The 22,383-nt window shown below is 44.6% G+C and overlaps 1 protein-coding gene across 1 annotated transcript in view; it reads right to left on the bottom strand.

The window, feature by feature from the left end:
• Window positions 1–19,068, bottom strand: part of LOC121545933 (MORN repeat-containing protein 1) — a 136,056-nt gene extending 116,988 nt beyond the window's left edge. Inside the window, exons 1-6 of the mRNA XM_041856859.2 lie at window positions 18,897–19,068; window positions 18,679–18,750; window positions 18,104–18,202; window positions 9,884–9,994; window positions 9,323–9,413; window positions 8,924–9,011 (exon numbers count right to left, since the gene is read on the bottom strand). Of these exons, the coding sequence (XP_041712793.1) occupies window positions 8,924–9,011; window positions 9,323–9,413; window positions 9,884–9,994; window positions 18,104–18,202; window positions 18,679–18,750; window positions 18,897–19,014 (579 nt within the window). The 5' untranslated portion in view covers window positions 19,015–19,068. The remainder of the gene's footprint in view (window positions 1–8,923; window positions 9,012–9,322; window positions 9,414–9,883; window positions 9,995–18,103; window positions 18,203–18,678; window positions 18,751–18,896) is intronic.
• Between the last annotated feature and the right edge of the window lie 3,315 nt (window positions 19,069–22,383).

Genomic DNA, 22,383 nt, shown 5'->3' on the forward strand with positions numbered 1-22,383 from the left:
AGGTGGGCCGAGTTCTTCTTCACCAGGAGGAGGGAAAAGGATTGGTATTTTTGAAGGCTGATGTTCAGCCCAGCCAATAAAGCAGCTCTTACCACTCTGCTTGGGTACAACGGATCAGTAGAGACGGCTGGATGCGCTTGCATCGCTGGCCTTGGAAAGTCATGCAGCCTCAATTTTGTGGAAGGTAGGCTAATAAGCAGTCACTTGCATTGCTATGTCTAATATTACTTAACATAAGCGATTACAGCATACAAGCAACCTGCATGTGTTGTGGTGACAGTTACTATAATCCATAGGCTAACATTATGATAGAGTTCTCAGATGATATCTATGATCAATTGATGTTTATAGCCTATTTTCTTCATTCCTTTTATAGATGAAAGTGCACAATACTGCCTTATCTAGACACAGAATGATAAAATAGTCAGGCTTAACATAGCAGTTAGACCAAACGTTTTGTTGGATGAAAGCTGAATTGAGAATGTCATGATTTATTGGTTATGTTAACATGTATTTGTGAATCAACAGAACTGCTGTATTAATGTGGGGAATCTGTAAGTATCCTGTCAAATCTCATGTTGGTGAAGCAAGGTAGGTTTATGGAGTCCAGGTGAGTAGGGTATAAAATGTATTTAAACATGTCAGCATCACATGTATTTCTTTAGTGTTATTGTTTTTCTGGGTGAATAACGTTTGTAAAATATCCTTGTGGTTGGGGGTAATGTCTAAAGTATGGTAAGTATAAGTGGTCTCATCTCATTGGGAACAATAGCGAGGTAAGTTTATGATGAAACTTGCATGTGTTTTGATTAAGTTGATCACATAGTCCTCAGTCACACAATTGTTAATAATGGGATTTTCTCTGAATGTCTTTTTTTGTAACAAACATTCTATCACAGGTGCAGAATGCAGTGTCCAGTGGGCTAACTGGCATAGCCTGCACAGATGAGCAGCGACAATGGAATGCAGGGACTCGGAGGAACCTTGAGCCAAAGCGGTTAAACAGCATTGACTTCACACACCATAAGGCCAGTGACCAATATGCAGAAAAGCATCCAGAATGTCCACCCCTGCCTCCCACTCCTGTGTTCCACTCACAGGATGAATTGAATAGGAGCCTGAGACACCTGAATCTGCCTGTGGGGAGTCTGCTCTATAAGTGTGTTAATGCTGAACTGACAATAATATCACAGCCAGTAGCATCCCAGGTCAAATTGGGCTGAAAGGAATATTTATTTGTGGCTGTACCTTTTTGATGTATTTGAACTGTTGTGTGTCTCTTCTGTTCAGTGCTCTCTAACTGCATATAATAACTTAATATAGATGCTCTACTCTTTCCCAGCCACATGGAGAGCATGTAAATTACAACTGCCAGAAGTGCCTGTTCTTCTACAATGAATTTGTGAAACTTGACCCAACCCAGTCGACTGCTTTGGAACAGATCACAAAGGAGCAGAGTGCCTCACTTGTGGCATGACTCAAGGAAGCTTCGAGTTACTGCAAGCTCAGCCAAGAAGGTCCCTGTCAGGGAATCCACCAACCCTGGTAAGTTTCTCCAGGATCATCTGTATCCCAGGTTCCGAGGGAATGCAGCCACACGCTACGGGGAAGATTATGAGCTGATGGCCTCCCAGTGCCTGGAAGACCGTGGATACTCTGTGGACCACAAAGGCACTGTTGTCAGTGTTGAAGAGCCATGGTTATCAGCAAGCCCTGACGGAGTGCTGAACTCCAAAGTGTCCTGTCATGGGGAAGGGCTGTGATTCTCTGGATGATGTCTTCAATGGGAAAGCCTGTGATGTGAAGGGGGTGGAGGGCACACCCCAACTGCAACCACATGGGCCACGTGGCTACTACAGTGGGGAAAAAAAGTATTTAGTCAGCCACCAATTGTGCATGTTCTCCCACTTAAAAAGATGAGAGAGGCCTGTAAATTTCATCATAGGTACACGTCAACTATGACAGACAAGATGAGACATTTTTTTCCAGAAAATCACATTGTAGGATTTGTAATGAATTTATTTGCAAATTATGGTGGAAAATAAGTATTTGGTCAATAACAAAAGTTTCTCAATACTTTGTTATATACCCTTTGTTGGCAATGACACAGGTCAAACGTTTTCTGTAAGTCTTCACAAGGGTTTCACACACTGTTGCTGGTATTTTGGCCCATTCCTCCATGCAGATCTCCTCTAGAGCAATGATGTTTTGGGGCTGTCGCTGGGCAACACAGACTTTCAACTCCCTCCAAAGATTTTCTATGGGGTTGAGATCTAGAGACTGGCTAGGCCACTCCAGGACCTTGAAATGCTTCTTACGAAGCCACTCCTTCGTTGCCCGGGCGGTGTGTTTGGGATCATTGTCATGCTGAAAGACCCAGCCACGTTTCATCTTCAATGCCCTTGCTGATGGAAGGAGGTTTTCACTCAAAACCTCACGATACATGGCCCCATTCATTCTTTCCTTTACACAGATCAGTCGTCCTGGTCCCTTTGCAGAAAAACAGCCCCAAAGCATGATGTTTCCACCCCCATGCTTCACAGTAGGTATGGTGTTCTTTGGATGCAACTCAGCATTCTTTGTCCTCCAAACACGACGAGTTGAGTTTTTACCAAAAAAGTTCTATTTTGGTTTCATCTGACCATATGACATTCTCCCAATCCTCTTCTGGATCATCCACATGCACTCTAGCAAACTTCAGACGGGCCTGGACATGTACTGGCTTAAGCAGGGGGACACGTCTGGCACTGCAGGATTTGAGTTCCTGGCGGCGTAGTGTGTTACTGATGGTAGGCTTTGTTACTTTGGTCCCAGCTCTCTGCAGGTCCTTCACTAGGTCCCCCCGTGTGGTTCTGGGATTTTTGCTCACCGTTCTTGTGATCATTTTGACCTCACGGGGTGAGATCTTGCGTGGAGCCCCAGATCGAGGGAGATTATCAGTGGTCTTGTATGTCTTCCATTTCCTAATAATTGCTCCCACAGTTGATTTCTTCAAACCAAGCTGCTTACCTATTGCAGATTCAGTCTTCCCAGCCTGGTGCAGGTCTACAATTTTGTTTCTGGTGTCCTTTGACAGCTCTTTGGTCTTGGCCATAGTGGAGTTTGGAGTGTGACTGTTTGAGGTTGTGGACAGGTGTCTTTTATACTGATAACAAGTTTAAACAGGTGCCATTAATACAGGTAACGAGTGGAGGACAGAGGAGCCTCTTAAAGAAGAAGTTACAGGTCTGTGAGAGCCAGAAATCTTGCTTGTTTGTAGGTGACCAAATACTTATTTTCCACCATAATTTGCAAATAAATTCATTAAAAATCCTACAATGTGATTTTCTGGATTTTTTTTCTCAATTTGTCTGTCATAGTTGACGTGTACCTATGATGAAAATTAGAGGCCTCTCTCATCTTTTTAAGTGGGAGAACTTGAACAATTGGTGGCTGACTAAATACTTTTTTTCCCCCACTGTATATTTGTCGCTACATCTACCTCCATATGCTGAGGAGATGAACATCACTAGACCACAAGGTGCAATGGCCACCAGGTACTTGATAGTGTTCTGAGCAGAGTAATGGCTGAGACTCACCCCTTGAATCCAGATTCTTGCACTTCTGTAAAGCCGTTTCTGAGCAGTCAATAATGCTGGTTGTTCCTGGGTAGTGGTCCTTAAAGCATTGTGGCATTGTAGCACGGATGGTCTCGGCAGCCATGGAATGTACTCCCTCAGATTCTCTTCCATCATGTCAATCCAATAACTAATCAGTCGACTGACAATACTCTGGGAAACACCAAACCTTTCTGCTAGGTACTGCTGCAGCAAGTTGAGCTTCAGCTTCATCAGTGTCATCAGGAATTTGTCAGGTCTAACTGAAAGCTACCTTTGTAGAGAGGCAGAAGATGTTCCGCCAGGGCAGAAAAGGCAGCAAGAGACAAGCCTGTATGCAGTCGACAGAGTGCTTCGTTCCTCAGCAGGGTTTTGTAGAGAGGTGCTGCTGGGCACTGTGTCCCTGCCTCACAGGTAGTGGGCTTTACATGAGCTGTAGTTGTGATCACTTAGAGATGAGTCTTCCAATTGGGTTTGGGCATCCTTCTCTGAAGGCATATCCATTCCTTCTATCTGTGTTGGCCAATCCCCATTTTCAATTTGGTGAACACTTGAGCCTGTTGTGTCATCTGTTAAGAAATCAGTATGGCTTGTTAAACAAGTCAATGGACAATTACTAACAAAACCGTACAATAAAACGCCATACTGCATGGACGCTCCTAATAATATTTAATAATCATAATAATTAAGTATATATAAAATGAAATGTTTATTGAGTTGTAGAGGAAATAAATTGTGCTATTACGAGACTGTGCTTAGATACAAGAGCAAGAGGGAGACAAAATGAGAGCAGGCAAACTGCTCAAGCGTTTGGCTTACCTGTCACTGATGACTGCCTGACCAACACCCGACGCTTTTTCACCAGTGGAGCATCGTAGCCAAGCCATTTTTCTGGGTAAGGATGCTCCACTGTAGGCTTCTTGTCAAAGAAGTGGTAGGAGCACACAAAGGGACGTTTTGGTGGTTTCTTTAGGTTCAACGCTTTGAGCCAGACCCACAAAGACTGGAGGTGGATGCAGGTCGTATGGGGCTCCACAGGTACATTCAGATCGACGTAGAGGTTGGTGTTCAAAACATTGCTGTTGTAAAAACTGCCTGCTCTTCACCCAATTATTGTGACAGCCTCGTACTGAACATATAATGCTTGTCATGTTGATCGATTTTAGGATTTTGTGCGGTTCTGTCAGTGTAAAACTATCAACCTCTCAACTAAAAGTACCACTTTTGCATGCGCTAGCATCGCGCGAATGTTGACGGTAATAGAAACACAATTGCAACTAACTCGCCACGATCACTGTGACATTCCAGAATAAGGCGAATAGGCTAGATAATTTCAAAGCACATAATATTTCCACATTCATAATCATCAATAATCAGACTTTTAATGTCATAGGTGAAATCGACTGGATTATGACTCGCTCTTCCTCTTTCTCTCTCTCTCTCTCTCTGGTTGGAAGTTTAGTGCTGGCTTAGCGCAGCTGTCAAGAAGCTGTGTGGTGAATAGTCAATACTTGTCTTTCCTGGGTCTCTACCCCCCTGGCTCCCCATGGCGACAGCCTGCTGCCAGTTCTAAATCAATGAGTCCTGCAATTCATTACAAAGTTCAAGTTCAGGTCACAGAGGAGAGATAAGTTTCCTTTTGATTTCAATAGAAATACTGGATCGAGGGTTAGGTGGGGGTAAATATCCAAACTACTGTAGTTGTGTTTACTGTGAAAGTAGGTAGTTACTGTAGGGTATGGGGCTATTTTTACTGTACACATTTTAGAAAGTACACAATAGAAAGTAGATACAGTGCATTCGGAAAGTATTCAGACCCCTTGACTTTTTCCACATTTTGTTACCTTACAGCCTTATTCTAAAATTGATTAAATCGTTTTTTCCCCTCATCAATCCACACACATAATGACGAAGCTAAAACAGGTTTTTATAACTGTTTGCACATTTGTTAAAAATTATAAACTGATATCACATTTTCATAAGTATTCAGACCCTTTACTCAGTACATTGTTGAAGCACCTTTGTCAGCGATTACAGCCTCAAGTCTTCTTGGGTATGACGCTACAAGCTTGGCACACCTGTATTTGGGGAGTTAAATCCCATTCTTCTCTGCAGATCCTCTCAAGCTCTGTCAGGTTGGATGGCGAGCTTCGCTGCACAGTTATTTTCAGGTCTCTCCAGAGATGTTTGATTGGGTTCAAGTCCAGGCTCTGGCTGGGCCACTCAAGGACATTCAGAGACTTGTCCCGAAGCCACTCCTGCATTGTCTTGGCTGTGTGCTTATGGTCGTAGTCCTGTTGGAAGGTGAACATTCGCCCCAGTCTGAGGTCCTGAGTGCTCTGGAGCAGGTTTTCATGTACTTTGCTCCGTTCATCTTTCCCTCGATCCTGACTAGTCTCCCAGTCCCTGCAGCTGAAAAACATCCCCACAGCATGATGCTGCCACCACCATACTTCACCGTAGGGATGGTGCCAGGTTTCCTCCAGATATGACGTTTGGCATTCAGGCCAAAGAGTTCAATCTTGGTTTCATCAGACCAGAGAATCTTGTTTCTCATGGTCTGAGAGTCCTTTAGGGGACTTTTGGCAAACTCCAAGCGGGCTGTCACGTGCCTTTTACTGAGGAGTGGCTTCCGTCTGGCCACTCTACCATAGAGGCCTGATTGGTGGAGTGCTGCAGAGATGGTTGTCCTTCTGGAAGGTTCTCCCATCTCCACAGTTGAGCCTCACGCTTCAACGCTAGTTGTTGTTGTGGAAATTGACCCACTATGCTGTTTACTTTCTGAATCTACGTCATATCGCAGAGTCTACCTTTAAACCCTCATACCTGCTGACCCATTTGACCTAGACACTTGAAACTTTGTATGTAGGTGTCTTTCCTCATGCTGAACACATTTACCTTTTTTTTTATAAGATTTTAGTTTATATTTGATAAACAATACAAAACATACACATACAAACAACAACATCATACTTTTTTTTCTCATGGACTAAAAGTCAGATTTACTTCTAATTTGGTATTTGGACTCATCACAATAGTCCCTAAAGAGTTTGAGAAAAGAACGTTCATGCATTCAAAGATGGCCACACTATACCAGTATATCAGGGTTTCCCAAACTCGGTCCTCGGGACCCCAAGGGGTGCACGTTTAGGTTTTTGCCCTAGCACTACACAGCTGTTCAAATAATCAACTAATCAAGTTTTGGGAAACGCTGCAGTAGATGCATATTAGCACATAGGCTAATATGCTAAAATATGCAAAAAATACTTTACTTCCGGTGCAGGACATGTATTTTTGGGTAATCTCGGTTACCCAGAAGTAACATCCTTGTGAAAGTGTGTCACTCTGTATACAAGAGATCTTTTTCCATTGATGCTGGGTTATCGCATAACCGGTCGCAAAATGTTGTTTTGTAGGATACCCAGAGGCAAAGTCATTAATATCCGTTGGGTGATTGGTTGAGGCTTCTTGGGTAGGTGACGTCACTCTGAGCCCTTACCAAAGCACAAAAAATGGCGGACAGATTCTCTCGCCTCAGATCTGAAACCAGTAGTAACAAACCAACTTAAATGACAGTTAACTTAAAATTGTCGCTGAGGAAGCCTCGCTAACTAGCTACAGTGTTTGAGTCATCTCAACCGTTTTCTTGTAAAACAGCTCAGCTAACTAGTGCAATGCTAATTCGCAACACTAGCCAGCTTACGAATTAGCTAGACTGCTTCTAGACTCTGGAGTTCATGGGGGCTTCAGGAGTCAACAGGCTCAATGATTCCACCATGGGCAACAACAACTGGCTACTAGAACTGAACCGATGGACATGGGGCAAGGACATTTGGTATGTAAATGTACAGTATTTGTCCTTAGAAGCTGTGTGAATATAAAGTCACTGCAACATTAGATGGCTGGACCAGACCAGTTGGTGGCACTATAGATGTGATTGGCACCATAGGATACTATTGCTCTGGAGAACCCAAGGCATTAACAAGGTATTCTGCCTTATCCCAATGGTTCTCAGCTATAAGCACCGCTTACCAGTGTGAACTACAATCCCGACGCTCTGTTTTAACATTTAGAAACGTCAATAATCATCACTTGCGATAGGGTTTTCGAAACATATGGATTTATCTTTCCTATCAGCGAGAAAGAATCTTTCAAATAAAAAACATACACTTACTGTAGTAGGTTTGCTCAGATCAATACGGCTGCAATGAACTACACTTACATAATTTAGCAGACGCCCTTATCCAGAGCGACTTACATACATTTTCATACTTTTTTCATACTAGTCCCCCATGGGAATCGAACCCACAACCCTGGCGTTGCAAGCGCCATGCTCAACCAACTGAGCTACACGGCACTTCCGTTATACTTCCCAGTTACACTTACACACAGGTGTTCAAGCACGCTAGATAGCTAATTAGCACAGTTGGTCGCCTCTGTCTTCCGTCTGACTTCCGTAAACAAGCACTGTAACATGGAGATATGGCCGTGTGGGAACACTAAGCCTAACCCTATAAATTTTTAAATTACTATTATTAGTTCTCGCTGATATGAAAGATACGTTCCTTATGTTTCCAAAACTGTACCATAAGCGATGCGTGTTAACGTTCAGACCAAGCATTCAGACCAGAAGTCCTGGACCTTGCGCAGTCAGTGTATTACATATGTGAGTATATTGAAGTGTTTTGGAACGCTGATGTACTTTAAAATGACTAAAACCAAATTGAAACTGTGTAGAAATGATTATCGACCTACAATCATACCGTTTCTTGACTGTGTCCAGCTCGCTAATAATCACTGAAATGAGAGCTAGACAGTCAAGGAGCATCAACATTTTCCAAAACGATTGATAGAGGACTATTTTTTGCACATTTTCACAGCTAGGAAATATAACCCATTTTCAGTTCCGCCATCCGGACCTCGTTGAAGACCGAATGCAGCCCCCGGGGCAAAATTAGTTTGATACTCCTGTCCTAGGATGTAGTGCCCATGATAGCAAGCTTGCCATACTATCTGATCCTCAGTAGAAATACAATGGTGACCCGCAGTGGCAATTTGCATGAATAGCAGCTAAATATATGTTCTAATTATGAGGTGCTCAAAACAGCAACATGTTCATTTATTTGGCCAGCTTTAGGACAAATCAATCTTATTTTCAGGAATAAAAGTTTGAGGACGAGAATAGTACAACCCAATTAAAACTGAGTCATCTGGACATTATATCACATTGAAGAAATAAATAAAAATAAACCATGCATGTATCAATCATTTGATTTGCCTGAACGTCCATGCATTGTGAAGAAAATGAAATCCAAATGGACACCCACCTCGTACACTGATCCATCCCCAAAGCGCATCACTCCGTGGCCTTGTCGTTGGTCCAGAAGCCAACCTCCTTCATATTGATCTCCATTCCTGTCAAATGAAGCAAAGTTCATCTCGAGTTCATCTGAACAACAACAAGACATTGGTTTCCAACAGGATGGCTCATTGGGTTTGGCATACTTCTGTCCATGAACATGTTTAAACTTAATCTGGGTATGTTTTCAACTTTGTCCAGCCTATAGGGTTAACATTTCCAGTCTGATGAAGAATTCATCATCTAATTAATAATCTAGATTGGTATGAACAACATTTAGTACTTTGCAAAACATTCTTGAGACAGTAATATCAAAGTCAGAACTCTGGTCAATTGCAACGTAATCAAGAGAGGGACAACGTTGTACCTGTAGTGCATTTGTCCTTCACCATGCCTCTTGTTTTGATGAAACGATCCCTCGTATGTTTGTCCATCCTTATCCACCAGAAACCCATTGCCTGGATGATAGGAGTATGCGAAATATAATTGAATGACACAATCTTAATGTTTGACTTCACATATTAAGGTCAGAGAGAAGTCCTGGCTACATCTGAAATGGTACAGTGCTGTTGGCGCTGTCATTCTGTTATCAAACGTTGCATCTGCACTGTTCTTCAAGTAAACTTGTTTTTGTAAAATTGTCAGTGGAAATTGTTAAAAGTCATCCTTGTGCATATAGTTGTATGGTTATTTTAACTTTGCAATCATTGTTTTTTTTTGTTTAGCATACATTTCACTATGTTACAATGGAATTATCCTGCACTATATAAGGTACCATTGCAGACGCACCCAGAGAAGTCCTATAGATATTCTTTACGCTGCAGTAGATGCATATTAGCACATAGGCTAATATGCTAAAATATGCAAAACATACTTTGCTTCCGGTGCAGGACATGTATTTTTGGGATATAGGTCTAGTATTGCCCACCATCTCGGAGTCCGTAGGAAAACTCTCCCTCGTATCGCTCTCCATTGCCTTTCTGCATCACACCACAGCCATGAAGCTCCCCTCCACTGAACTGGCCAGAATAGGATACACCTGAGAGATTCATAAATACTTTGTTCATTGAAACGACTTGATATTACATTTTAGGCTACAAGTCTAATGCTTTATACGGTCTTCTAGCACTGAATTCTTATCAAATTTAGGAAGTGGACTGACCAGAGTTATATATATATATATATATATATATATATATATATATATATATATATATATATATATATATATACACAGTTGAAGTCGGAGGTTTACATACACCTTAGCCAAATACGTTTAAACTCAGTTTTTCACAATTCCTGACATTTAATCCTAGTAAAAATTCCCTGTTTTAGGTCAGTTAGGATCACCACTTTATTTTAAGAATGTGAAATGTCAGAATAATAGCAGGGAGAATGATTTATTTCAGCTTTTATTTCTTTCATCACATTCCCAGTGGGTCAGAAGTTTACATACACTCAATTAGTATTTGGTAGCATTGCCTTTAAATTGTTTAACTTGGGTCAAACGTTTCGGGTAGCCTTCCACAAGCTTCCCACAATAAGTTGGGTGAATTTTGGCCCATTCCTCCTGACAGAGATGGTGTAACTGAGTCAGGTTTGTAGGCCTCCTTGCTCGCACACGCTTTTTCAGTTCTGCCCACATATCTTCTATAGGATTGAGGTCAGGGCTTTGTGATGGCCACTCCAATACCTTGACTTTGTTGTCCTTAAGCCATTTTGCCACAACTTTGGAAGTATGCTTGGGGTCATTGTCCATTTGGAAGACCCATTTGCGACCAAGCTTTAACTTCCTGACTGATGTCTTGAGATGTTGCTTCAATATATCCACATAATTTATCCTTCCTCATGATGCCATCTATTTTGTGAAGTGCACCAGTCCCTCCTGCAGCAAAGCAACCCCACAGCATGTTGCTGCCACCCCCGTGCTTCACGGTTGGGATGGTGTTCTTCGGCTTGCAAGCAACCCCCTTTTTCCTCCAAACATAACGATGGTCATTATGGCCAAACAGTTCTATTTTTGTTTCATCAGACCAGAGGACATTTCTCCAAAAAGTACGATCTTTGTCCCCATGTGCAGTTGCAAACCGTAGTCTGGCTTTTTTATGGCGGTTTTGGAGCAGTGGCTTCCTCCTTGCTGAGCGGCCTTTCAGGTTATGTTGATATAGGACTCGTTTTACTGTGGATATAGATACTTTTGTACCTGTTTCCTCCAGCATCTTCACATGGTTCTTTGCTGTTGTTCTGGAATTTATTTGCACTTTTCGCACCAAAGTATGTTCATCTCTAGGGGACAGAACGCATCTCCTTCCTGAGCGGTATGACGACTGCGTGGTCCCATGGTGTTTATACTTGCGTACTATTGTTTGTACAGATGAACGTGGTACCTTCAGGCGTTTGGAAATTGCTCCCAAGGATGAACCAGACAATACAATTTTTTTTCTGAGGTCTTGGCTGATTTCTTTTGATTTTCCCATGATGTCAAGCAAAGAGGCACTGAGTTTGAAGGTAGGCCTTGAAATACATCCACAGGTACACCTCCAATGGACTGAAATGATGTCAATTAGCCTATCAGAAGCTTCTAAAGCCATGACATCATTTTCTGGAATTTTGTAAACTTCTGACCCACCGGAATTGTGATACAGTGAATTATAAGTTAAATAACCTGCCTGTAAACAATTGTTGGAAAAATTACTTGTGTCATGCACAAAGTAGATGTCCTAACCGACTTGCCAAAACTATAGTTTATTAACAAGAAGTTTGTGGAGCGGTTGAAAAACAAGTTTTAATGACTCCAACCAAAGCGTATGTAAACTTCCGACTTCAACTGTATATATATATATATACAGTGGGGAGAACAAGTATTTGATACACTGACGATTTTGCAGGTTTTCCTACTTACAAAGCATGTAGAGGTCTGTAATTTTTATCATAGGTACACTTCAACTGTGAGAGACACATTGTATGATTTTTAAGTAATTAATTTGCATTTTATTGCATGACATAAGTATTTGTTCACCTACCAACCAGTAAGAATTCCAGCTCTCACAAACCTGTTAGTTTTTCTTTAAGAAGCCCTCCTGTTCTCCACTCATTACCTGTATTAACTGCACCTGTTTGAACTTATTACCTGTATAAAAGACACCTGTCCACACACTCAATCAAACAGACTCCAAGCTCTCCACAATGGCCAAGACCAGAGAGCTGTGTAAGGACATTAGGGATAAAATTGTAGACCTGCACAAGGCTGGGATGGGCTACAGGACAATAGGCAAGCAGCTTGGTGAGAAGGCAACAACTGTTGGCGCAATTATTAGAAAATGGAAGAAGTTCAAGATGACGGTCAATCACCCTCGGTCTGGGGCTCCATGCAAGATCTCACCTCGTGGGGCATCAATGATCATGAGGAAGGTGAGGGATCAGCCCAGAACTACACGGCAGGACCTGGTCAACGACCTGAAGAGAGCTGGGACCACAGTCTCAAAGAAAACCATTAGTAACACACTACGCCGTCATGGACTAAAATCCTGCAGCGCACGCAAGGTCCCCCTGCTCAAGCCAGCGCATGTCCAGGCCCGTCTGAAGTTTGCCAATGACCATCTGGATGATCCAGATGAGGAATGGGAGAAGGTCATGTGGTCTGATGAGAGAAAAATAGAGCTTTTTGGTCTAAACTCCACTCGCCGTGTTTGGAGGAAGAAGAAGGATGAGTACAACCCCAAGAACACCATCCCAACCGTGAAGCATGGAGGTGGAAACATCATTCTTTGGGGATGCTTTTCTGCAAAGGGGACAGGACGACTGCACCGTATTGAGGGGAAGATGGATGGGGCCATGTATCGCGAGATCTTGGCCAACAACCTCCTTCCCTCAGTAAGAGCATTGAAGATGGGTCGTGGTTGGGTCTTCCAGCATGACAACGACCCGAAACACACAGCCAGGGCAACTAAGGAGTGGCTCCGTAAGAAGCATCTCACGGTCCTGGAGTGGCCTAGCCAGTCTCCAGACCTGAACCCAATAGAAAATCTTTGGAGGGAGCTGAAAGTCTGTATTGCCCAGCGACAGCCCCGAAACCTGAAGGATCTGGAGAAGGTCTGTATGGAGGAGTGGGCCAAAATCCCTGCTGCAGTGTGTGCAAACCTGGTCAAGACCTACAGGAAACGTATGATCTCTGTAATTGCAAACAAAGGTTTCTGTACCAAATATTAAGTTCTGCTTTTCTGATGTATCAAATACTTATGTCATGCAATAAAATGCAAATTAATTACTTAAAAATCATACAATGTGATTTTCTGGATTTTTGTTTTAGATTCCGTCTCTCACAGTTGACGTGTACCTATGATAAAAATTACAGACCTCGACATGCTTTGTAAGTAGGAAAACCTGCAAAATCGGCAGTGTATCAAATACTTGTTCTCCCCACTGTATATACTACCAGTCAAAAGTTTGGACACACCTACTCATTCAAGGGCTTTTCTTTATTTTTACAATTTTTTACATTGTAGAATAATAGTGAAGACATCAAAACTATGAAATAACACATATGGAATCATGTAGTAACCAAAGAACTGTTAAACAAATCAAAATATATTTTATACTTGAGATTCTTCAAATAGCCACCCTTTGCCTTGAAGACAAAAAAAATACAACAAAAAAACATATGCATTCACTAACTGTAAGTCGCTCTGGATAAGAGTGTCTGCTAAATGACAAAAAAATTTAAATGACAGCTTTGCACACTCTTGGCATTCTCTCAACCAGCTTCATGAGGTAGTCACCTGGAATGCGTTTCAATTAACAGGTGTGCCTTCTTAAAAGTTAATTTGTGGAATTGTTTTCCTTCTTAATGCATTTGAGCCAATCAGTTGTGTTGTGACAAGGTGGGGGGTGGGGGGTCGGATGCGTGCGCCCACTGAAGCAGTCACGAGCGCGCAGCCTTGGGTACGTACATCCTCCCCGATGGACCTCCACCCGGATCGGGCTCCCACCGTAACGCTACTCTGACCAGCATATCGATTCTCCACGAAACTGGGGCAGCAATCATGGTGTTGGGGACACTGGGGTCGTCCCTCTCCACCAGGTCCACGGGGTCGAACTGCCGGGACAGCGTGTCAGGCTTGGTGTTCTTCGACACCGGACGGTATGAGATGGTGAATCGTAACAAGGTGAAGAACAACGCCCACCTGGCCTGGTGCGAGTTGAGCCTCTTGGCCCCCTGAATGTAGGCTAAGTTCTTATGGTCCGTCCATACGACGAATGGCTGGGAAGCCCCCTCTAGCCAATGCCTTCACTCCCCCAGGGCGAGCTTGAACGCTAGCAACTCACGGTTCCCCACGTCGTAATTCCGCTCCACCGGGGACAGCCGACGGGAGAAAAACGCGCAGAGTGATTCTCACCGTCCGTGAAGAACCACTGGGACAGGATTGCTCCCACCGCAACGTCTGAAGCATCCACCTCCACAATGAACGGCAGGGACGGATCAGGATGCCCTAGGACCGGGGCCGATGTAAAGCGTTGCTTAAGTGCATCAAATGCATTCCCCGCTTCCGGGATCCAGGTCGAAGTTGCGCACGCTCGTCTGGGTGAGGTCTGTCAGGGAAGCGGCTAGGGAGCTAAAATTGCGAATAAATCGCCTATATAAATTTGAGAACCCTGTAGTTGCTTGAGGGATGAGGAATGGGGCCAATCCAGTACCGCGCTGACCTTGGCTGGGTCCATCCGTAGGTCCCCCTGGGTGACGATGAACCCCAGGAAGGAGACTGTCTCTGTGTGGAACACGCACTTCTCCCCCTTGACGTAGAGCTGGTGACGGAGAAGGCGTTGGAGGACCTGCAGAACGTGCTGCTGGTGTTCACTCATGTCCTTTGAGAATATTAGGATGTCATCCAAATACACAAAGACGCTGTAGTCGAGGAGGTCCCGGAGCACGTCATTGACCAACGCCTGGAACACCGCAGGCGCATTGGCTAGACCGAACGCCATGACTTGGTACTCGTAATGCCCACTGGGTGTGTTAAAAGCCGTCTTCCACTCAGGAGGTAGAGGGACGGATATACTCCCTCATGGCCAGCGCCCGGCAGGAGATCGATAGTGCAGTCGTATAGCCTGTGAGGAGGTAGGCCTTTCGCAAGCCTCTTACTAAACACCTCCCCCAGATCCCAATACTCCCAGGGAACGCCTGCCAGGTCTGGGCCGGTGACAGAGTCTGTAGCCGCCATCCTCCCGGTGGCAACCGCCGCAAGGGCGGTAGGGGGTTCGGAGTGCGGGACCTGGGGAAGAGGTGAGGACTGGTAGGTGGTCTGGGACGGTCGTTTGGGCTGATGAGTGGTCGGTGGAGACCGGAATAGGACGGGGCAGAGAATCCCTCCAGGATGAGCCGCCCCGTGGAACACTCTATCTGGGGTTTGTGGGTGACCAGCCAGGGGTGCCCGAGGATGAGGGGACACTCCGGAGAGTCCACAATGAAAAACTGGCCGTCCAGGCCCATGACCGGAACCGGCTCGGAGAGGGAGAGTAACGGAACGCTCCACCCTTGGGCCAGCCCCGGATCCATCAGGTTTCCCGCGGCCCTAGAATCCACCAGTGCATGTGCCCGACGCGCAGCGCAGGCCCACTGAACCCTGACGGGGAGAAAAGTCTGGGAGTCTCTGGAGTTGGGGTTTCGGTTCCGGCTCGCTAGCACCCCTCCTGATACTAGCGAGCCCTCCCGTTTCCCGGCTTGTCCAGGCATGAGTCGCAGTGGTGACCTGCCTGGCCGCAGTACAGGCAACGTCCCTGGCGCAGACGCCTCTGCCTCTCCATCCTGGACAAGAGCGCCACCCCCAGCTGCATAGTCTCCTCCTGAGGCATCTCCTCCCTGAATCGTCAGAAAGCCTCCGAGTTGATAGGGGGACGCGGAGGCGCGCCTTGGGTCATGCGCCCTCTCACGATGCTGATTGTCTACCCGTACCGAGAGTTCCACGAGGCCGTCCAGTCACTCAGGCAGCTCCCTGAAGGAGAATTCGTCCTTCATCCCCTCCGATAGCCCCTGCACGTAAAGGACGACCAGAGCGGCCTCCTCCCATCCTGCCTCTCGAGCCCGGTTCCGGAACTCCACGGAGTAGTCCGCCACCGAACGGTCACCCTGCCGACAGGCCGTCAGCCGCCTCCCGGCCTTGTGCCCCGACACCACCCGAGAGGTGTCGAACACCTTGCGTAGCTCCCGGGTGAATTGGTAGGAGTCGGAGCACGCCGGAGTTTGCCTCTCCCACTCCGCGGTAGCCCAGGAAAGGGCCCGACCGGTCAACAGAGTGATGATGTAGGCCACCCGGCCCTGCTCCGTCGGGAAGGAGGAGGGTTGTAGGCTGAATACCAGGGAACACTGGGTGAGGAATTCCCTGCAGCCCTCTGGACATCTGTCATACCTCTCCGGAGGTGGTAGGCGGGGTTCCCGCAATGTCGCAGGCAAGACTGGAGACGCCGATGCCGGGGATGGTCGGGTGTCCAACCAGCTCTGCGCGGCGATCGTCAGAGATTCTCGATGATCTGCTGCAGGCTGCGGTCGTGTTGGTTCAGCATAGCTCCCTGTGTTGCCAATGCGCTCTGATACTGTGCTGACTCTGCTGGGTCCATATTGGCTCAGTTTTCTGTAAGGGTTGGTGTGAAATGTGACCCAGGTGCGGTGCAGGATATACAGTAGGCAATAGGCAGAGATGGTGAAACAAGGATCTTTACTGGTGGTCCCAAAGCCCAAATACAAAAGAACGGACTTATCACGATAAAAGAAAACTGAGCAAGGGAACACAGGGAAGTGAGGGCATAAATACACAGGTGAACAGGTAGACACAGGTGACACCAATAGGATACTGATTAGTCCAGACTGCGAGTGAGGAGGTGCCTAAGGTTGTCGGAGGATGACACCTAGTGGGTCGCTCCGGAACTGCGACCCCCTCCTGTAACAGAGTCGGATGGCAGAGTGAAGGAAAAGCAGCAAACAAGTGCTCAGCATATGTGGGAACTCCTTCAAGACTGTTGGAAAAGCATTTCAGGTGAAGCTGGTTGACATAATGCCAAAAGTGTGCAAAGCTGACATCAAGGCAAAGGGTGGCTATTTGAAGAATCTCAAATATAAAATATATTTTGATTTGTTTAACACTTTTTTGGTTACTACATGATTCCATTTGTGTTATTTCATAGTTTTGATATCTTCACTGTTATTCTACAATGTAGAAAATAGTAAAAATAAAGAAAAACCCTGAATGAGTAGTTGTGTCCAAACTTTTGACTGGTACTGTATATATACATACACTAATGGATAAAAGTATGTGGACACCTGCTTGTCGAACATCTCATTCCAAAATGATGGGCATTAATATGAAGTTGGTCCCCCCTTTGTTGCAATAACAGCCACCACTCTTCTGGGAAGGCTTTCCACTAGATGTTGGAACATTGCTGCGGGGACTTGCTTCAATTCAGCCACAAGGGCAGTAATGAGCTCGGGAACGTTGGGCGATTAGACCTGGCTCACAGTCGGCGGTCCAATTCATCCAAAAGGTGTTTGATGGGGTTGAGGTCAGGGCTCTGTGCAGGCCAGTTAAGTTCTTCCACAACGATCTCGACAAACCATTTCTGTATGGACCTCTCTTTGTGCACGGGGGCATTGTCATGCTGAAACAGGAAAGGGCCTTCCCCAAACTGTTGCCACAAAGTCGGAAGCACAGAATGGTTTTTACACGCTTCAGCACTCGGCGGTCCCGTTCTGTGAGCTTGTGTGGCCTACCACTTCGCGGCTGAGCCGTTGTTGCCCCTAGACGTTTCCACTGCAAGGCAGAAATTTGACGAACTGACTTGTTGAAAAGGTGGCAACCTATGGCAGTGCCACGTTGAAAGTCACTGAGCTCTTCAGTATGGGCCATTCTACTGTCAATGTTTGTCTTTGGAGATTGCATGGCTGTGTGCTCGATTTTATACACCTGTCAGCAACGGGTGTGGCTGAAATAGCCGCATCCACTAATTTGAAGGGGTGTCCATATACTTTTATATGGCTCTGGGACTGACTAACCTAGGTGAGTGCTAGCTTCGATGCAACCAAGATAGTTTTTACAGTTCAAAAGAGACCAGCACAATGTGAAAACTCTTGGTTGCATCGAAGCTAGGTGAGTGCATGTACCTGTTTTTGCCCAGAACCTTGACCCGTTCCCCTCTATTTCCCCATGGGCAAACTCTCCTTCGTAGTAACTTCCATCTTTCATGAAGAGTTTTCCATGCCCTGGATAAAAAGTAGGAGTTTCATTCAAGTGCATAGCCTTGCCTAGCTTCGATGCAACCAATAGAGTTTTTACATAGTTTTTACCTCCAGCACAATGTAAAAACTATCTTGGTTGCATCAAAGCTAAGCCTGACATGCCGATGCTATCCCTTCCTTATACAGCATTATTTAATTGTGTTTGATTAGCTATGTCAGATGGTGACTAGCTAGCTAGATCACTAGATGACGATTCAGGCTAAGCATAACCTAAACATATAGTTTGCATATCATTATAACATAACAAGCAAACATGGTAGCAAAGTCACACTATGAGACATAAGGTTCAGCTATGTTTTTCATTTATTGTTGTTTCTCATACCATCAGCAATCATATTGTCAGCAACATATCCAAGTGTAACCTTCTCTGCTATTACCAAAAGAACATAGTTAGGCTACTACAGTAGCTAGTTACTACCAATGGCATAGGGCATACACACCATGTTTTTCGCCCTTACTCCACTCTCCCTCATAGCGAAAAAAGCTGTTTGGATACACATACACGCCAAACCCTGCATGGTGGTGGGGACAGACAGACATAGTCACGCACCTGCTGCTAATAAGCTTGTTATAGCAAATATTTTACGGGTTGTCATTAACGCTACTTATGAAGAAAATCATCAAAGTCTTCTTATGAGCTTATGCTGTCTAGACTTACCATTCCGGGTAAGATGTTTAACTTCTCCGACATAGTAGCGAGAATTTCTTATTTGTTTTTTGTCAGTAGCCATCTTGCTTGGGAAATGCGTCCTTAGCAACAGTCGTCTCTGGCGCATTCAAGACAACTGGGAGTTCGGAAATAAAACGAGGTCAAATCATGACATAAGTGATCTTCAGGTCGGAATTTGGAGCTCTAGAAAGATGCAGAATTTCCGACTTGGAATTCCAAGTCGGATGACCATTCCAAACGATTTTTCCCAGTTGGAGCTCGTTTCTAGGAGTTCCCAGTTGTTTTGAACGCACTGAAATCGGAAGTCGGAGATTTCCGATTTCCCAGTTGTTTTGCCCAAACGTGCACCTCCCCAACAAGGCGGCTCCAGTACACGCCCTCTATTCATTTGAATGTGGTGACGTCGTTGGAGAAGTTGCTTGAGCTGCGCTGAAAATTTGATAAGTATGAATGCCAATGGTCCAATATTCTAGAACACTGCTGTGCATACACATACACGTTTTGGACTATGATAGAAGTGTCAGAAAGTACATGCCTCAACCAATGGTTGCATGCCATTTCATTTACATAAAAAAAAATGTTTTAGTCATTTAGCAGACGCTCTTATCCAGAGCGACTTACAGTTAGTGAGTGCATACATAAACTGACAGATTGTGATAACATTTTGGTCATGTTCCTCTGCCCAGGCGTTGCTGACTCCTGCCATATCTTACAACTCCTGGATAGGTATTTTACATATCAGCTACCCATGTTATAGCAATCTGTCAGTCAATGACACAGTCGGTGACGTGGCACGCCATCATTGGTTGATGCATGCAATGTCTGAGCAGGGGAACCATGATGTGATTAGCTGATAGGTAAAATACCTACACAGGCATTTTAATATCTGGCAGGCAACAGCAATGCCAAGTCTCTCGAGCCCATTGAGCTATAAAGTAATGCTCGAGCCAGAAGGCTGGTGTCCCATAGGTGCGGTAAAGGACTCAATGGAACGCAGACGATCCATTGACCAGATTTGCGCATAATCAACGAATCTGATCTAACAAAGCGGATATTCGTCAAATTCGTCATGGTTTATGTAGTGTAACAGGCCCACCATGTGTTGCCTGTCAGATATTAAAACAAGTCTGTTTTCACTGCATAGAAGAAGTGCCTGCTAAATGCTAACTCCCGTTAGTATAAACTGGTTAGCATAGCTAGCATAAAGAAATTGTTGATGGTAGTCAGTCGTTTTTAACTGTAATGCAGCTGATTGGTAATGATGACATGATGAACATGTGTTGGGGTTGACATCCATACAAGCATTATACTTCGATTTTTACCTCAACATATTGTGAAATGAACATATAAACAATAGCCTTAATGTAGGCTAATTTTGCTGGGGGGCAATGAGGAGACTCTGGGTCTTTCCCCAAGGCCCTTTCCCCCATGTGTTTCCATGCCAATTCCATTGTTATGGTTGAGTTAGATTGACCTCTTTAGAACATCAGCAGGGACTTACAGGCCGAATACCCACCTCCACACAATTCCCAACCAATGTGTTTCTATGCCTGACTCAGCACAGGCTTTAGAAATTGGAAGAAAGTTTCAAAACTGCAATAATTTTTTGTAAGGGTCGTTCATAGAACATCAGCTTGCTAAAAACTTTTCAATTTTGTTTTGACAACAACTGTAAAGTTTAGTCATGGTGTTGTGCTCAGTACCTGGATGTGCAAACTAGAAGCAAGCATAAGCTGCGTTAGGGTAACATTTCATCAGTTACCTTACTAAGAAGTCGGGCTTAACGTAGCTAAATGATCTAGCTAACTAGCTAGCGAACTACATTTGTTTACCTAAACCCAAATCTAGCTAGCTTTCATAATTGGTAGAGCATGGTGCTTGTAACGCCAGGGTAGTGGGTTCGATCCCCGGGACCACCCATACGTAAAAATGTATGCACACATGACTGTAAGTCGCTTTGGATAAAAGCGTCTGCTAAATGGCATATTATTATTATTATTATTATTATTATTATTAAAATCAATATAATTAGCCAGCTGCAATCTGGCAATGTGATTTGCAACATTGCAAGCTAACTTTAGCTACATTAGGTTACGTTAGCTACAGCCTACCAGACCATATCTAACTATTAGCTTGTCACGAGTTACAAAGCCAGAACCCAGAAGCAGACCAGGACAAGGTAAGTTGAAACGAAGGTGAGTGTTTATTTACAAATTCAAGAGTGATGCTGAATAATCCAGGGAACAGAGCGGGCGGCGTTGATTAGTTGTTGGGGGTGCAGTGGTTGTTCCAATCATGGCTCGGCAGCCGCCGACCACCAGGCAGAGGTTGGATGAAGGTTCCGGACGAGTGACTGCAGATGGAACAAAAACGGAGGTAAGTAAACAACAAACCAACAAGGTGCAAAACAACAAAACTAACGCTAGAAGCTCTAAGACTGATACTCTGGTAAACCTACTGTTCATGGCTAACGATCCGGCAGGGAATGGATGTTAGGCCAGAGCCTAAGAAGGGTGATGATCAGGACCAGGTGTGCAGATTGCTGATGGGATGCAGGTGCGGAAATCAAGAGAGCTCCCCGGAGCGTTCCAGAACCCTCGGGAAACTGGAGATCCCGAGCAGAAAAACTAGTCCACAGACAGGACCCGACTCAGACTGCCGGGATCGTTACATAGCTAGCTAACTTAACAACTGCAGATGATAACATAGATGGCCTATGTGTTGTATTTACAGAGTCTGATCCCATCAACATCTGCAGCAGCATCAACATCAAGCTCAGCACCAGGAACTAGTGTAAGTCACCTTTGCTAAATCTTTCCATGGTCGATGATGAGCAAATAAATATACTGGTCTGTGTTTTGTTGTCATAGTTGGTGTGTTTATAAGTAGGCTACAAATTATACTGTAGTTCTCTGTATTATGGAGGCTTAGTTGATTGTTTATGAGTTATTAGACTGAACAAAAATATAAATGCAACATGTAAAGTGTTGGTCCCATGTTTCATGAGTTGAAAAAAAAGCGAATTTCTCTCAAATTTTGTGCACAAATTTGTTTATATCCCTGTTAGTAAGCATTTCTCCTTTGCCAAGATAATCCATCCACATGACAGGTGTGGCATATCAATAAGCTAATTAAACAGCATCATTACACAGTTGCACCTTGTGCTGGGGATAATAAAAGGCCACTCTAAAATGTGCAGTTTTGTCACACAACACAATGCCACAGATGTCTCACATTTTGAGGGAGCGTACAATTGGCATGCTAACTGCAGGAATGTCCACCAGAGCTGTTGCCAGATAATTGAATGTTCATTTATTTCTCTACCATAAGCCACCTTCATCGTTGTTTTAGATAATTTGGCAGTGCGTCCAACCGGCATCACAACCACAGACCACATGTGACCATGCCAGCCCAAGACCTCCACATCTGGCTTCTTCACCTGCGGGATCGTCTGAGGCCACCCGGACAGCTGTTG

Source organism: Coregonus clupeaformis, chromosome 30 (genome assembly GCF_020615455.1).
Source record: "Coregonus clupeaformis isolate EN_2021a chromosome 30, ASM2061545v1, whole genome shotgun sequence".
NCBI lineage: Eukaryota > Metazoa > Chordata > Actinopteri > Salmoniformes > Salmonidae > Coregonus > Coregonus clupeaformis.